Raw genomic sequence first — 17,350 nt, forward strand, 5'->3', positions numbered from 1 at the left:
TCTTAACACATGGTAAGGTGGACTTAACTTGAATGCAGCTGCTTTTTTCTCACCATGATAAGAAATGTCCAGTCTTGTTTTTAAATATAAATATATTTCCTAATTGAATATAAATGGAAATATATTTATCTCTATACATTTTTTGTATAGAGATTGTATATGGTTGACTAACTGTAAAGAAATCACACTTCTTCAATGTGCACTATTATAGCATGTTGTACATTAGACCTGAAATAATCCAGATGATTGGCGGATGTTGGCAGGTCACATAATGTTGCCTAATACATGCGGAAGGTGTCCAAGTTTTTCTGGTATAAATAGTTACAAGCAAACTGCATTTCATCCTCACCTTGCAAAGATGATTTGGTGTGTGCTTCTCCTGTCCGGCCTCGGTAAGAAACATATTCATCAACGCTATTGACTTCATAAGTGCTGTTGGTAATTCGATTAACATTGCATTAACATTCAAGGGCTGATCTGCGCTGAAGAACCCTTCAACCGCAACGGGGACAATGAGAGAGTCATAGGAGGCGGCGATGCTGAACACGGAATCTGGAAGTGGCAGGTAAAACCTAGACTTGCAGTTATATTTTTAAGATTGCTATCTTAAATAAAACATGTGCAAGTAAACACCCCAGTATGCTGTTGAGGTTTTTTTATATTTATTATTATGTTCACGGTATTTTTTTTAACATGCTGTGGGAATTTTATAATTTCTCATTGAGCAGACCAAATTATTTTATTTGAAAGAACATTAGATCCTTCATGTATTCTGTGTGTGACCTTTATTTTCTCTCAGGCCTCGATCCAGCATGGCAGCAACGACTGGTACGGCCACATCTGTGGAGGCACTATTGTCAGTGGTTCCATCGTCATGACGGCAGCTCACTGTATCATCAGGTCGGGACCCTGAACACTCCTTCACTTGCAGATTTGAACATATTGCACTCATAAGTCCTATTTTAATGCATTCTGGATAAATTACTGTAACTAGTGTTTTTTTTGCACTTTGTCAGCATGGATCCTAGTCAGTACCGTGTGGTGACCGGTGAGTATAACATGCTTCGCGATGACGGCAGCGAGCAGTACAGCCCTGTGGCACAGATCTATGTCCATCCTTACTGGAATGGACAACTTGGCAATGGGTAATAATCCAAGCAATCAGACCATTTACTCTGGATTTTGCTATTATATGGTGCAAAAATATAATTTGTATATTTCTTTTAGGAATGATATTGCCCTCTTGAGACTGGCTGTTCCTGTGTATCACAATGGCTACGTGGCCATCGCTGAGCTTCCCAGCCCTCACCAGATGCTGCCTCATGGTTTCACCTGTTACATCACCGGTTGGGGGTATTATGACAGTGAGGACAAACACACACATTCGTTTAGATTTGCATATATATTAAACAAATTCCGATACTCTTTCTTTACTCTTTGGTGTTCACAGACATGGGTAGCAACCCTACCCTTCTTCAGGTGGCTCCCATCAACATTGTGGAGCACTCAGTCTGCTCCCAGCCTAACTGGTGGGGCAGCCTTGCTCTGAAGTCCATGGTGTGTGCTGGAGGCGACGGAGTGATTTCAGGCTGCCAGGTACAGTAGAGAGAACGAGCGAATGGCAGTTTTTGTTATGAAACCAGTTTGCCTTAACCCTGCACATACAGATAGGAACTCTTTGTGAAAGAGGCTGAAAAGGTCACGTCTCACTTCTCTCTGCATGGTCTTAAAGCAGCACTGTGTCACATTTACTGAGCAGCATCGCCTTCTGTTGCCATTGAGTGGTTTTCATGCACAGTGAAAAACAAAGCCCATCAATTCCCACTCACTTAACTGAAACGCAACTGAAAGCTGGATTTTACCCATGATTCCCAACTTCCCGAACCCGGCTGCTGCCTTAACAAATAAACCATACTCTCTTTAAAATTCTTTATATTTCCTGACTGAACATTATAGGGGATAAACTAATCTAGGGCTCAACATTATACTCTTGAGTTTCCCACTTCTCGCATGAGACTGTACCCGCTCACCAAAGTCACATGGAGCAAGGGAATGAAAGTGTCTCCATTCTCCCTATTTCAAAATCTCTTCTCCTACCGGTTCTTATTGCTTCCTGTCTCAGGGCGACTCTGGCGGTCCGCTGAGCTGCTACATTGACGGAGCCTGGAGGGTCCACGGTGTTGTCAGCTACGGTCCAATGGGCTGGTGCAACCAGGTGACTAAACCCACCGTCTTCACCAGGGTCTCTTCCTTCATTGACTGGATCAATTCAGTAAGTGACCTGTACTCTCTAAGATGTGAGTCTGAATGTGCATTAACCATGTTTCAGTTGACTGATTCTTCTTTTTCTTTCAGGTGCGTTTGTAGACAACACAGAGATTTGTGCAAACTGTCTAATAAAGCATGCAGCATTATTAAATCTCAAAGCCTTTCAGTTGTCTGTATTTGCAAGGGGGTGTAGTTCTTGATTCAGCCAGAGGATGGCAGAAGTTCCTCATGTTTACACAAAGCAGCACTCGGTCTTTGATGCATTTCTTGGAACTCCTGTACTTTTCATGGTATTAGGATTGTATAGCTTTTTGTATGCATTCCCTGCTGTTCTTTGCTCATAAACAACAGTTAACAGGTTATTGGGTGAACACCAACAGAAAGATATAAAATCCTGGAGGTACATTAGCTGATCAACTTTCTTCCAAAAGAACTTCAAAGAGACATCACCTTCAGGACCTTTGCCTGAAGAGATGAAATTATTTTTAATTGTGACCAAATGTGAGCTATACGTAGTCACAGGTCCGACATTCCCCCCTCATCTGGAATCTCTGGCCATATGTGTGTGGTGGTAGTGAGGAGCCTGCAGCATGACATCACCTACAGTAGAGGGGTTGTTTTTCTCTTAGCCGTGGCGACAGGAAACCACCGATGAATTCCAGTGGTTACCACAAAGAAGACCAAAAGAATGCAATTTCAATGCATCCACTGTGAACTGTATATTGACTTTTAATCGTATAGAAATAAGAGTGGTTTGGTTGGATTTTGAGGATGCAGCCTTTTTCAATCAGGAAGCCAAAACTACAATAAAATACCAAGTTTATCTACGATTAGTGAAACACGGGACATTTGCTAATCTCCTGCCTCTTAATCAAAACTTTATTTATGCAGCACATGTTCATTATGTGGCATAATATCAGTGGTGGGATTTACTCTACTGCAGTATGTGATTCCAACTTTAAAGGATTAAGGTACTTGTGCTTTGTTTCATTGGGTTTCAAAAGTTTACATAAATAAAATAAAAAACGAACAGAGAATATTTATGAGTAGTTAACAGTTCAATCAAATAATGATTTTTAGAGATCCTATGTTATCACATTTTCAATCTTTCCAAAAAAGGAAAGATTAAAAAGGAAAAAAATTAAAGAATGAGCTTTTTTTGCTTGCTCTGTTTCTTTCCTCAATAATCATTGTATGAAAAGAAAAATTGCCTCTATGTTGGGGACCACTGGACCAAACAGCAGACTGTGTAAAGTTATTAGGTTATCAGCTATAATCAGCAGCTAAATACTTCTTGTGCACGTCAGCTGTGCCACTTCTACTTTTCGGGTTGTGGAGGCTGGAGCCTGACCCAGCTGACAGAGGTACAGAGCCTATCACAGGAAAGACACTTGGAGACAAACCCATTCAAACCTATGGAGGTCATTGTCTTTGGATTGTGGGAAGAAGCCGAGTACACAGTGAAAACCACACACTCTAAAATCACTAAACTTTGAAATGACTTATTTTGATTGTATAGTATATTTAGCCTTAAATATTTATTAACCTTTACTTAAGTGGGATTTTACGCTGTAGGACTTGGACTTTATCCATATAACAAATTGACGTATGACAAACAACGTAGTCAAGCATTTAGAAAATGTTTTTTTATTATTATTTGGAGGGACAGGCTGTCAAAATGGCTTAGATGAAAGAAACAGTATTTAAACAGCAGGTTAAAGTGTGAATATGTAAAAAATAAAGCAGCTTTGTTTGCTCTGCAGGACCATTCAAGCAAATATGTACGACACAAAAGGCAAAAAGTAAGACACGTTTCTTTGAAAATAACATTTAAAAAAAGCTGTACTGTAATACATTACACTGATAAACACGCACTGTTGCCATTTCTTCATGAGAATTGATGTTTTGTACAAGAGAAACAAACGTTTGCTTGCAAAAATCAGTGCCCTCTTCATGGCGTAAGAACATATATTGGATGGATGTTGAAAAGTAATCAAAAAGGCAAAAAGCGAATAATACATTTCCGATGTGCACACTTGCACTTTTTCAAAGTATACAATTAATTAGAACAAGTTTTAACAAACAGGACCTGCATGCATAACTTCTAAAGGGTCCAGAAAGGCTGTTGAAACAGTTGTAGAAAGGGTGAGATATGTACATCAACTCTCTAGTGTCCCTCAAACACAGGCGGCGGCACAGTCACCGCTGAAATGTTCCATTGTGTAGATAATGAGGCAACTCTTCAATTTTCAGGGTCTGTGTGCCCGATAAAAAGTGTATAATATATGCAGTTTTTATCCACAAAACCCTTTTACACGTGTTATTTATAACATGTCGTAACCCAAGTCACAGACTTCCAATATAATCCAGAGTACAATCAAATTGATCTTTGCAATTTACTCAGTTTTAGTGGCATTTCGCTAAGTTATCTAACCATTAGACTGCCTATGAAAAATACTTCAGAACGCTATAGAGAGCAATAACCTTCATAAGTGTACATTTCTCTATAATTCATATATTACAAAGGTCGTCCCGGATTGAAAATTACTCATTTTTTGCTTTCTTAATAAAATATTCAATTTGTCAGTGATTAGAATTCTTTTTTGTCAACCTACATAAATTAGTTACAAAATATTAGTGTAATTTTCTATGGTTACATTATAGGCAACAATACAATAGACCCATAATTTAGTTTCAGTGATTAGGGAGAATCCACAGTTTTCAGTCCCAAAGCTTAAATGGAAGCACTGTGCACACACCACTGGCAAGCATGGCTCCCCTGATAAGCAGGCACATCCAGTAAACTTCCCAACAGCCCATTTTATTGCCAAAACGTCTTAAATTAAATAGCTAATAATGAAAATAATGACATAATAAGTTACCAAAAAATGTTAAATGTATGAGAGAATAGATATTAAATACTTTCTGATGGACTTGTGGTCCCATTTCCCATAACGATGCCTAAAACATGATATGGAAAACAGGAAGGAAGATTGCACTTTCGGGTGAGAAATATCATACCACAGTGCTTCTCAAGCGAAAGTAAGCTTTATCTGAAATAAATAAAAATTAAATCATAAGAGGAAATAATTTAAAACAAAAGGAAATAAAGATAATACAGCTACAGATTTGAATGGTATGAGCCGTCACTTCGAGATACCAAGCTCATAAATAAGAAACTCCGTTAATTTAGCGTTGAACTGTTGAATCGACCCCCACGCAACCAAAACAATGCCTATTCATACATAACTATTTTCACAGATAAAGTGCTGATCAAGAGACTTTCAGAGGGATTTTCTTTTGTACCATATGAGACCCCGTTGGGAGAGATCTCGAGGAGAAAGAGTCCACTAGCTACAGGATGCAACACAGGGAGGACCCCCACCCGCTCAAGTCGTCTGGGTGTCGGACATGAACAGTTGTGATCAGACTCGGGTTTTCATATGAAGGCCATCACAGCAATGGTCACCATACATTGCCTCCAAAAGCTAGAAAGCTAGAAAAAAATTCCCTGAGGTGCACATTCAGCTGTGTTGAGATACCCAACCTGGCCCCGTTAAAAAGGTTGATTCCCGTTTAGCATATGGTTGGTGATCTTGGTTTGGTTAAAAGAGCTTTCTTAGGAATTGAGAGCCATCATTGGTTTCCGTGGGCCCAGTCTAATTGATCTCTGTTTCGTAATCTTTTTTTCTTTTTTTTTTCACTTTTAACACTAGCTGCCATCTCACACAGCATTAATCCCAAACTGCTTTGCTAACGTTTTGAAGGCAAGTCTGGAATTTGAACATTTTTAGGCAAGAGGGACATCACAGCTTCCTCTAAAGAATAAAAAAATCAAACATGTGTGACGTTGACATCTTATGTGCATGTTCAGTCCCCCCCCCCCCGAACTCATTTTTTTTCTCTCCCTCGCACCGTCCACAGATTTGCATGTTTCGTCAAACTTTCACAGACTCCATCACAGACAATTTCATGGCTTCCTCCAACAGCTGATTGTCTGTAAATGTGGCGGGGGGCTCCGGGACGGACTCTGAAAGGCCCATCAGCGACTCCAGGAGGCAGGTGCCGGGGTCGCTCGCCGCAGGGAAGCTGGGATAACTGGGCAACTGAAACTGAAAAAAGTTGTCCATGTGTTCGTACTCCTTGAGGGAGTTGTAGAGCGAGCTGGAGCCCAAGCACGGGAAGCCGTCAAAGAACTCCAGATCCGACTCCGAGGAGAGGCTAAGGTCCATGTTGTAGCTCGCCGAGCGGTCGATGGTGGGGGATGGTGTGCGTGGCACACTACTGCTATGGAACAGGGCGTTTCCCTGATTGGCGTTCTCATCCAAAAGTTCTGAAATGGCTGTTGCTCGATTGTCTGTGTGATCGTCCGCGGAGCTCAACAGCACAGCGTCTATATTGTCGTTCTCGTCAGCAAAGTCCGCCATGCTAAAGCTACTAAATGCCTCCGTAGACGGCTGCAGTTGATCCTGCCGATGATCTAGGCAGCAAGTGTCTTTACAGTTCCTATCTCCACCATCCCTGCTAATTCTCGAAAAGTTCTCTACATCGCTGAAGCTGAGGATGCGGCTCAGGCCTTTCTCATCGACGTCCAGCTGGGTTCGATGCTCACACGGGCTCCCGCCTGCCTCCGAGTCTTCGCTCTGACCCGACGAATCTGATAAATCCGTCATATCGCTGCTGCAGCTGTTCTCTCCAGCTGCCGTCAGTTCCGAGCTAAAGGGGAAGGAGTGCACTGCTGGTATGGAGTTGGCCACTTTTGTGTAGTCCTCCTCCTCCTCGGTGCTCGACTGCTCCTCCAGCCTCTTCTCCAGCTCCAGCTTCATGATAGTGTGAATGTAATGCGTCTGTACCCTGGTGGAGTTGAACTCAATGCGACCCTCTGTGTTCCCGCAGCCGTCCTTGGTGCAGCCACACGGGAAAGAGGAATGATCCATCTGAGGGAAGCAGGAGCAGAATTCATTGTCAAATACATGTAACATAACCGGCCAGCTGTGTTGTGTTTGGATCTTCATTTTATTGAACCTCTACATCCAACTGAGCGTTTTAAGGGATCTCTTACCTGACATTTGATGCCTGCAAGGCTGCAGCCACACGTCTCCGGCTCACAAAAGCCCTGGCAGTCGCAGCCACAGTTCTCCCTGGCGATCCTCAGCTCGTGCAGCTGCCTCTTCTCCTCCTTGTCAATTTTCTTCACACCGGCAGCTTTGAGCAGGGCGTAGCGGCGTTTAGACGGGTAAGGCTGGAGGAATGAGCCCTCCTCCAGGTTGACTCCACTTGTTTCAATGTCCTGCTCGGGGATGTCGTCCACAGTCAGCCGCTCCGCCTCCTCACTCTCCTGGGTACCATTCTTAGTCAGCTGGAGAGAGCAAATGGACCATGTTTAATTACATTGGATAACAACAGATTGATTTGGGTTTTATAGACTGCATCCGTAAGTTAATAAAGGGCAAGTTTGCTAACCTGTAATTTGAGAGCATCCAGCTTCTCCTCCCTGAGTCTGTTGAGGAACTTCTCCCGACGTAGGAGTCGCTGCTCCACAGCGAACTCCGCGAGTGTGTAAGTGCGGAGTGCGCTGTGGCGCTGCATCATGCCTAAAGTACATCCTCCTCGGCTGGGAACACTGGTGAAGCCCTGGCACCGAGGGAAGAAGAACACCGTCACCTGGTCGAAGGTCACGTTGCCCCGCCGTGCTCTCTTGGCCTTCTTGAGAATGGATGTTGCTGTGGACGGAGGAAAAATACATTTTGAATACATCTCGTTGAGTAGGAGGGGAGTTGTTGCATTCTTTAGATTGCAGTGACTCTTTCTATGTGCCACTAGATGGCATAATGCCCCATCGCTTGGGTGTGCAAACAGGCTGCACACACTGTAAAAGGACACCCCTCTGATTCATTGCCCTGGTCCTCAACCGAGCCTTATCATGTACCCAATTAAAAGACACTGCTCTCTGGAGGCCGACACACGGACATCCTGTACAGTGAAACCTAAACTTCCAAGAATCCTTTCAGCTTTGTTTCTCGTTGTACCGTGCAACAAAAAAAAACCCAGCCATGGAATTTTCTTCTGGTGGCCAACACAGTGGAGGAAGCAGATCACAGACCAGTGAGTGAACGCTTGGGGTGGCGGGGGGGGGGGGGGGGGGGGGGGAGCACGGCTCTCAGGGTAGGAATAAAAACCACCGACCCCGCTCGCTGACAATCCCCACAAATGGTCCAATAACTGACAGGAGTCAAAGGTCCTCTCTCTGTTAAACACATTCAGGAACAGCCGTGTTTCTATACCCAGACAAATGCAATAAAACCATATGGGAATCAGAGTGGAACCATATGGAGGAACAAGCCCAACAATTATTCAAGCTTTATTATAAATTCCACTTCCTACGCCCGGAATATTCAACTTGACTTCTGAGCCTCGCTTACAGACAAGATACTTTTTCCTCTGCTTGAGCCGCCAGAACCAGTGTTTTCTTTGTCTTGCTGTGTGCGTGGGAACAGAGAAGGACGATAATACTCAGCATGTGTTGGGCATTACCTTTGTCGCGCGGAGGGAAACTTCATGTTCTCATTCAGAGATCTTTCCTGTGTGACACGCCCTGAACAGCTGCCCTCAAAAGTCGCAGAAGTCAAACAGGGAAGAGTCTGCGCACTTGTCGAGATAAGTGAAACTCAGAGAACGAGAGTCACAGAGCAGCCGCCTAATCTGCCGCTATAGGGGCGATGCAGATGAAATAAAGTGCCAGGTTCAGCTTCACCTGCATCAAATCCAGTCAGGCTTATGATACCTGCAGAAGACAAACGACACCTTCTCTGCCGTAATGGGACGGCTTTGCTGGTAATTTTTACACATCCACATCACAATGGCAACAACTTTCTGTCCAACACAAACACTGGATTATAATACCCCACCCCATCTGCTCTAGTACATGGTGTCTGTGTGCCTTCTTTTCTTGATTGTCATGCCCCTCTCTTTTTTATCCCTTCACTCAGCCTTTTTCAGCACCTGTGCTGGGAGCATGCCCGGGCCTCAGACAAGGCTCTGTGTGTTTCCAGCGTTGGCAAGCTGCCATGCTTCTCTTCCTGGCTCCATGCCCCTCCATCCTGGAAACCTCACAACTGTTTGCCCCCCTCTCCGCCGACACTACAATCCCTCTCTGACTCGCCCGGGTCCCCCGCAGGCCGCCAGGTCCAGACAGATACACCCCGAAGCTGCGAGACCCGCAATTACGACGGCAGGGGGAGGCTCGGTCGGTGAGCAAGGTTCTGGGAAGAAGGTGGAGCCGAGGTGAGCAGTCACTGCATAATGCGATTAGCCATTTTGCAGCTTTAGGGCATGAAATCAAAAAGGGTATTCATTGCAGAAGTCTGAAATCATTTCTGTGAAGTGTTTCATGGGCTGCCAGCTGCCTAAATTCCTTAATCTCCCCCCCTAGTTTTTTATGGGTTTGTTATCAGAGCCTCTATGGAGCAGTAAAGACAAGGCGGGAGCATGCATTAAAAAGTATGTACCATCAGCTCTTTCTCTGATTTACTGTGACTAGAAAAGGACACTTACTGGTGAAATGTGTTGCTGGGGAGCTGGGGTTGCTGGGAGTGGAATCCAGGGTGTCAGAGTAGCAGCTCTCCCCTTCCGAGTCCCAGCCCGAGAAGGCGGAGGAGAAGGAGGAGGGTGAGGAGTAGCATGGGTCCTCATCCACCTCCTCAAACTTCCTCTTGAGAAGCCCACTCATGGTGCTGGTGCGAGGAATCTGCAGGAAGGAGCAGAGAGGGGGGTTATTAGCAAATCAGTCATAGTTATTTTAACAGCTCGGACCATTAAGGACAAAATTAATTAACATTATTCGTACGTTGCATGGATGCTATTGTGCACACGCGGGTTTTTCTGGCACAAGTGAATCCGGTGCTTGGCAGTGTGAGGCCGAATCCCAGACTCTTGCTGTTCTCAGCTGAGAGTGGGAGTTCACTGTGTCACAGGAAGCAATCAATCAGGCCCATTCGCACAAGTCGACAATTACTGGACCACACACCTTCTTCCAAATCCCATCAGCTCAGCAACGTATTGATTAAAAAAAAATAAAAAAGGCACAAGCCTAGGTGACAAAATCATCCGGCCATAGACATTTCATCTCAACCATTCCCTTTCCATAACAGTCACTATTAAACACGCAGGCCGAGGCAATTTGCCCATTGTGCTGCTTAATGTGCTCACTGGCCCTCATAGTAAATATGTACAGCTATGCATAGTCAAGATGTTTTGTAATGCCACTACTGAATGCATTCCTTCAGAGCTCCCGTGAGAGGGGCTGCTGGTTCAGCAATAAAAACAATCAATCTACAGAGAGAGAGAGAGAGAGAGAGAGAGAGAGAGAGAGAGAGAGAGAGAGAGAGAGAGAGAGAGATTGAGAGAGAGAGAGAGAGAGAGAGACATGAAGACGGAAAGACGGAAGAGAAGAGGGGATGCCAGTTATGCTCTAATAGTCCCTGACACATTGTCCAATATCTGTGATACCTCCACCAAGTAGGAGGTTTGTTGTTATCTTCAAATCTTATTTTAGTCGCGACATACTTCCTCTCAGTGCTCGACCAAATCCGCCCCCTGCCTCTCCTTGTTCCACCGGAAAAACAGCAGAAACCACCGACATGAAAAATGTACATGTTGTGTTTTATTGCTACCGGGCAAAGATGCGTCACGCTGCTCTGACAAACAGCAGACAACGTTCTTTGCAACTTCTGGGAAGTCGCGATGGCGACTGCGAGACGGGACGGGGTCATGGTCGCAGGGCATGAGGCCGAGCTCCTGCAAACTCAAACAAGGGGAGACGACAGGGGCGGAGGGAGGAAGGAAGTGAGAGGAGAGGGAAGACAGGTCTGGGCTCCGCTCCAGCGTAGACACTCCCTACAATGATGTGGAATGGGAAAGAGTTTTTTTTACTTTCCCCATAAAGAGATCATTTCAGCATCAACTGTTTACTGTCTTCAGAGTGGCAGCCAAATGACTTACAGCTGCTGCAGCTTGAGCGTGTTATGCATGCACTTTAATTTTTGATTATTTTTAGCAGTGTCAGTCCAAATATTTGCGTGGTAATACCTATAATTTTGTAGAAAAGATTTTGTGACACTTTCTGTTGCTTTTTTTGCTTAATTTTGGATAAGTAGAGAGTAGGGATCTTTAAATCTAACCCATGCCAATTAGACCGAACATGGCTCAGACACACGGACAAGCTGCCAACAGGCGAAGTTGTCGTTCCCCACTGGTTTTTTAACAGCGCCATGTCGCCAGAGGTCCTTCAATGACTTTACATGAACTTTAACTTCCTGTGTCACCTGCATGCACTGTTGGTCTTATCAGGAGGTTATGTAAGAGTCAGCACTCGTAGAAGAGAGAGGTGAAAAAAACGAAAGCATGAATGCAAGCGGAGGGAGGGAGGGAGGGAAGGAAGGAAGCAGAGAACCGGAGGGGGGGGGCTGTCATGCAACAGGGAGCAATTATGCAAAACCAGTTCTCCCTTTGACAAGGATAAAGAATAAGTCAGAATCAAGGGCAAGAGGCTGACACCTTTGTGTAGGCAGTGGGGGCAGTGTTGCAGCCGGATGGGGAGTTATTGTTATTGCTGCAGTCAGATATTGCCGTCCCCAGTGAGCGTATGATGAATGAATCACCTTGCAATAGGTCAAGCTGCCTCACATGCCGTCTCTGCAACAAACACAAAAGACTCTCTCTCTGCACCGTGGCCACCTCTGCGCTTCTTCTGCGAATTTGAGAGAAGCCGTCGCTTTAAGTCCCGTCCCATCAGCTTATTGGAACAAGAAATAATAATAATAATAATGATAATAGTAATAATGGGATCTGCCCTGAGAGCTTTTTAGAAAACACCTGGGTGCAGCATCTGTGGGTCATGTAGTCGCTCATCAGAGGACATGTGTGTTTGAAACGGCACACCACAGCACATATAGGCTGTGCGTGCGTGTGAGTGGGAGAGAGAGAGTGGGAGAGAGAGAGAGAGAGGGGGGGGGGGGGGAAGCACCGACGGGTTTCACCTTACATTTTTTGCCATCGCTCCCACCTCCAATTCCTTGTAAAAAAAAAGAAAACAAAGCTGCGAGGCATCCTCAGGGGAGAGCAAAGCGCCAGCTAAGCAAAGTCTTTCTAATTAAAAGCTGCAGTGAGGCAGAAGGGGAAGGAGGGAGGGATGGAGGGGCAGTGGTGTCAGAAGTGGGTCATTGTCTCTTGACTGCAGTCTACCTGACACATTGATTTGTTAATCCTGTTCAACGGGCAGAAACAATGGCGAGAGGTTAATCCTGGCAAGGGGACGGCTTGTAGTCAATCTGGAGCTTCTCAGGCTGCTCAGCCGCGGCACCCCCGGAACAGGGCCAGGAGAGCGCATGCATGGAGCGAGGGACCGAGGGTAAAGAAGACAACAAATCGTGCACTGACTCATTTGCAAAGGGGAGGACAGAAAAAACAAGATAAAAAGAGAAGAATACAGAGCGAGCGCCGTCTCTGAACGTCAGCACTAAACAAGGAATGGATGTGATCGGACAGCCGAGCCAGAGATGGAGCATAGCATGTTCTCAACGCGCACTAAATTATGCATCACTGTCATTCCATCAACCGCACACAGGCAGCAGATAAGGAATGCATCCGCTGAGGTGCTCCCCAGCCAGTTGTCAAAGAGTTGGGAAGATAAATCTGCAGCGAGGAGATTTGTCACCAGAAGCACTACACAGCTCAAGCCAGATGCATAACTATGTCACTCGATTAATATTCTCTAGATACCCGCAGCTACAGGCGGTTAATAAGACTTCACAATCCCAATTCATTTCTATTTCATCTGCACACGGCTCTTCAAGTCCTTGTTAAAGAAGCTCTTTCAAGAGGATGTAAAAATGTTGGTTTAATTAATGACTCATTTGAGAACATTATGCAAAATACGACGCAATAAAAAAGCAACAAGAACTTAATTTTGCATAAATGTTTTATGATTTTTAAAGTGGACCGATCCCTACCTTCATCTCTAGTTTTCACTGTTTGTCAAAAAATGTATTGATATTTTCCGAAAAACTGAAGAAGAGAGAAATGCTTATCCCTGGCTAGGCACGGACATGGAACCAGCAGCCTGTTTGAACTGGCCCTGTCTGCCCCCACAGCCCAACAGGACAAGTCACAGTTGACTTTGCCCCCTCACGCTGCCTGTCCAGCCCCTCATGCAGCTGATAACAGAGGAGGGCGGGGGCGACAAGTCACACTGATCTCAGCCAGCTGGGAGCATTTACATGGCACACTGACAACCCATGTGCACTGTCTGAGTGAGTGAGTGACTGACTGAGTCGAGTGCTCATAAAGTGTGATAATGATGAGCCTTGGAGTGAGTGTGTGTGTGTGGGGGGGGGGGGGGGGGGGGGGAGCGTGTCTGGGCAGGCCACCTCCTCCTCCTCAGGCTTCAAGGTATTGCACCTCTCACTTCCAGCTCTGTCACTGAGGAGATGGGGGTAATTGATCAGAGTCATCAACGTGACAGTGAGCTGGATTCCAGCTCCTGCACGGCCGAGGGGAAACACTGGCTGCTTTCTTGAGCTCAGCTGTGACTCAGAAGCGCTCCACCTGCTGGGACAAAGCAGGGAGAGCTCCTGCTTTCTCCTCTATGAGCCTGTTGTTCCCACTGAGGCCCGACGCCGGCTGAGGCTGTGCCACAGAAACATTCTGTTCCACTGCTTCGACCCGTGCACACACACGGATTCCAAAAAGGAGAGGTAGTGGGAAGAAGGAGGGAGAATCGTACAAAACAAATAAATAATGTCATGTCTCCCGGCCGCAGGAATTCCATTCTGGCAGCGCCACTCTTGCTGTAATAGTGGGAGAAGAACACAGGCTCTATCAAACCCAGATGTGTTTTCTGCTGCTAACCACTGGAAAGTCCTACTCCCACAAGGCAGCAGGGCCAGCTACCTTTCCGAGCCACACCTGACAGGGTATTAGCTTGCACATGGACCTCACATGCCCTCAGCTGTCATTAATCTGTTGCGCAGGCCTAACTTGAACAGCCACTCGATCCCTGCAGGAGTTATACTTTCTACCATTACTGATTAGGGCCACTTTACTGACACTGTAAATCAAAAATAACACTTAGAACAAATTATCTGTAATATTCTGACATATTTGTTTGTGTGGAAAAGACACTGAGCAGTAAAGTTGAGTCTCAAGAAAAACAACCTTTGCTTTGCAGTGAACACGCAGTAATCATGAAGCTTTTTGTGTGCTTTGTAAGTGTGTGTGTGGAAGTGTGTGTGTGTGGAAGAAGGGAGGAGGTGGTTTAAGGTTCAGGGGTCACGCTCCAGTCTGGGACACTTGCAGCATGGAATGCTGGGAGAGGACAAAGCAGATGGGACTTCTCTCTTGCTCCCTCTCTCTACTGCCGTGTGGGAGACTGTCAGCAGAGTCCCTGAAACACCCCCCACCCACCCCTCCTCCCCCTCCCCTCGCACAAAAGAGTGGGGCCATCCTGCGTGACCAAAATGAAGCAGGCACAGACAACCTTGTCTGAACTCAGCACTATACTGCTGCTGCCTCTCCCAGCTGGGGAGACGGATACTGCAAGTGAATGTGTACGTGTGTGTATGTGTGTGCTTCCTGAGGTTGTGAAACGTACACTGCAGTGCACAGGAAGTAGCCATCCAGATTATCTATGCCGTGTCTAACAGCTGCAGGCACCACAAGGTTAGCTGAGTACAGGATCATATGATGGAGAAGAGGGAGTCAGGGGGTATGGACGGTGTTTGTCATGGTTGAACTCACTCCAAATCCTCCACTCAGCTCTCTGTGCCCCGGCTGCCATTTAAGTTAACATCTATTATTGAGTGGCAACAAACTAGTCAGTTACTATCATTCTTTTTGGTGGGAACTCTAAAAGGTGTACAAATGGAACGTTATCTAACACAAGGGGAGATAGTGTGTTATATAGCAGCACTGCACATTGCTTGAGGAATGCATGGCAGAGGAAAAGCACAGCACCACACCGGCTCTCAGTAAACAAAGGATCATTCAGCTCTGTAGCCTAATTCCAGAAAACATGATTCCAAAAATGATCCGGGTGAGGTCGCACTAGAGACGCACACATTGATTCAGCCGCTTAGCAGCTACATATACGGTGTGGCTCTTTAAAAATAAGAGCCTCGGAACACAATGACAGATGTTTGTATGTATCTGTCCATCAAATCGAATAATCACAAACTTATGGTCGTGTATGCGCCACACTGATTGATTATGATAAGAGATAATAGCCGAATACACACACGCTGTTGTGGGGAATTGCACAAACAATGAAGGGGCTCAACAGCCCACTGCGCGCACCTGGCTCACCTGCACGAGGTGACAAATAAAATAAAATCAATCATCAATCAAAAATCAATCATTAAATCTCGTGCATGTCGCGTGAGGGCCACGCCGTCTCTCCTCCTGTCTTCCTCCTCCTCCTTCCTTCATTCCTCGTGATTAATGCTAATTCTAATGACAGCAGCCCTGTCAGCTGTGCGCTCGGATGCAGTGCCGTCAGGAGTCGCTCTCGCTGCAAGAGGCGCACCAGCACCGCGGAGGTGAGCGAGAACAACTCCACACGGGCTGAATACACAAAGCCCGACCTCATCAACAGTTCACACAAACGAATCCACAGCCCGGAGAGACAGATAGGCAGAGGGACGGAGGGTGAGCGCGCAGACAATGTGGAGGAGACGACAATTACGCACGAGAAGTTGCCACAAACACGCGTAATGACGGATCGATATTTGATCGATAAGTGAATGGAGCGGATCAGCAAATAAATCCACGTCCGTGCCACGATCAGAGTGCGATCTCCTGCGCGTCACGGAGCCACTTCTCCTCCGTTTAAAGTCACTTTTAACCAGCAGCCGGATCCTGTCAATATTTACAATAAAGCGTCAAAGTGTTTCTTAGAGAAATCCAGCCTCCAAACAATGAACCCAGATAAACTCAACAGATTTCCACCGTTATTAATATGATTAGAAATGAATGACTCTGACATTGAGGAAGGAAACTTGTCCTCGCTGCTGAGCTGAGGTTAAAACCCAGAAATTAGCGATTGTTCAATAAAAAAAAAAAGAAGCCCCAGCGAGCAGCCGCGTCCCCGACCCGGTTTTCTGTAAATTACTCACCACCAATCCCAGTATCCGATCACCATGAGGGACAGGACGGCGCCGGGTGAACAGCCGATGGGGTGGAGGTGGAAGTAATCCAAATGGCACGAATAAATAACGCGCTTATCCCCGCACAGCTCTCGGTGCTATTGTCTGCGTGGTGCTGCCGCCGCACGGGGCTCCGCAGCAGCTGAGGCGCTTCCCTTGTCTGTGGCAGGCGGAGGAGAAGCGCAGCCTTTTTCGTCAGTGGAAAACTCCCTCCTGGCGTCTGGTCTGACGCAGGCGGTGACACAGGGAGGCTGCCCACGCCGCTTCCTGCCCGATCGTCCGTCCCCCTGCCCCACTGCGCCCGAAGGCTACTACACTGCCTCGAACCTGCGTGACAAAACACGCACGACCCGCTACTGTACTCATATTTTTATTAATAAGAATTATTATTAATACGAATTATGTGTATTCACAACTGAACTGAGCCTCTGGTGGTGAGAGTGTGAAAATGTGTCAGACAGATAGATAGATAGATAGATAGATAGATAGATAGATAGATAGATAGATAGATAGATAGATAGATAGATAGATAGATAAAAAGATAGAAAGGTAGTTGGATGGATAGATAGATGGATAGATGGATAGATGGATGGATAGATAGATAGATAGACAGATAGATAGATAGATAGATAGATAGAAAGATGATTGATTGATTGATTGATTGATTGATTGGTGGATTAATATAATACATTTACTATAGGCTACAATTTGGAATGACATTAATACATGTTTTAATCAGAAAAATAAATGTTTATTTATTAGCCTTATATCCCATACCTTATTCTAATCTCTCATCCCTCAGGTTCTCTTCTACGTGAGCAACCGGGTGAGCGGAGAGAAGCTGTGTCATCACTGGGCGGATAAGATCATCTCTGACGTGGGAG

The 17,350-nt window shown here is 45.6% G+C and overlaps 2 protein-coding genes across 3 annotated transcripts; one reads left to right on the plus strand and one right to left on the minus strand.

Moving 5' to 3' along the window:
• Positions 1–284: 284 nt before the first annotated feature.
• LOC133932794 (chymotrypsin-like elastase family member 1) lies at positions 285–2,426 on the plus strand. Its single transcript, XM_062379642.1, has 8 exons — positions 285–392; positions 471–565; positions 800–900; positions 1,017–1,145; positions 1,228–1,364; positions 1,451–1,596; positions 2,123–2,272; positions 2,356–2,426. The coding sequence occupies exons 1-8, from the start codon at positions 359–361 to the stop codon at positions 2,365–2,367; spliced, it is 804 nt and encodes a 267-aa protein (XP_062235626.1). The 5' UTR covers positions 285–358; the 3' UTR covers positions 2,368–2,426.
• A 1,466-nt stretch (positions 2,427–3,892) lies between these two features.
• csrnp1b (cysteine-serine-rich nuclear protein 1b) lies at positions 3,893–16,660 on the minus strand. 2 transcript variants are annotated; one of them, XM_062379363.1, is made up of 5 exons: positions 16,437–16,660; positions 9,823–10,015; positions 7,732–7,991; positions 7,331–7,627; positions 3,893–7,205 (listed from the first exon to the last, which is right to left on the minus strand). In XM_062379363.1, the coding sequence occupies exons 2-5, from the start codon at positions 9,995–9,997 to the stop codon at positions 6,207–6,209; spliced, it is 1,731 nt and encodes a 576-aa protein (XP_062235347.1). In that variant the 5' UTR covers positions 9,998–10,015; positions 16,437–16,660; the 3' UTR covers positions 3,893–6,206. The 2 variants fall into 2 exon arrangements, with proteins under 2 accessions (XP_062235347.1, XP_062235346.1); XM_062379362.1 differs by lacking the exon at positions 16,437–16,660 and adding an exon at positions 13,278–13,584.
• Between the last annotated feature and the right edge of the window lie 690 nt (positions 16,661–17,350).

This window comes from Platichthys flesus, chromosome 21 (assembly GCF_949316205.1).
Source record: "Platichthys flesus chromosome 21, fPlaFle2.1, whole genome shotgun sequence".
Lineage (NCBI taxonomy): Eukaryota > Metazoa > Chordata > Actinopteri > Pleuronectiformes > Pleuronectidae > Platichthys > Platichthys flesus.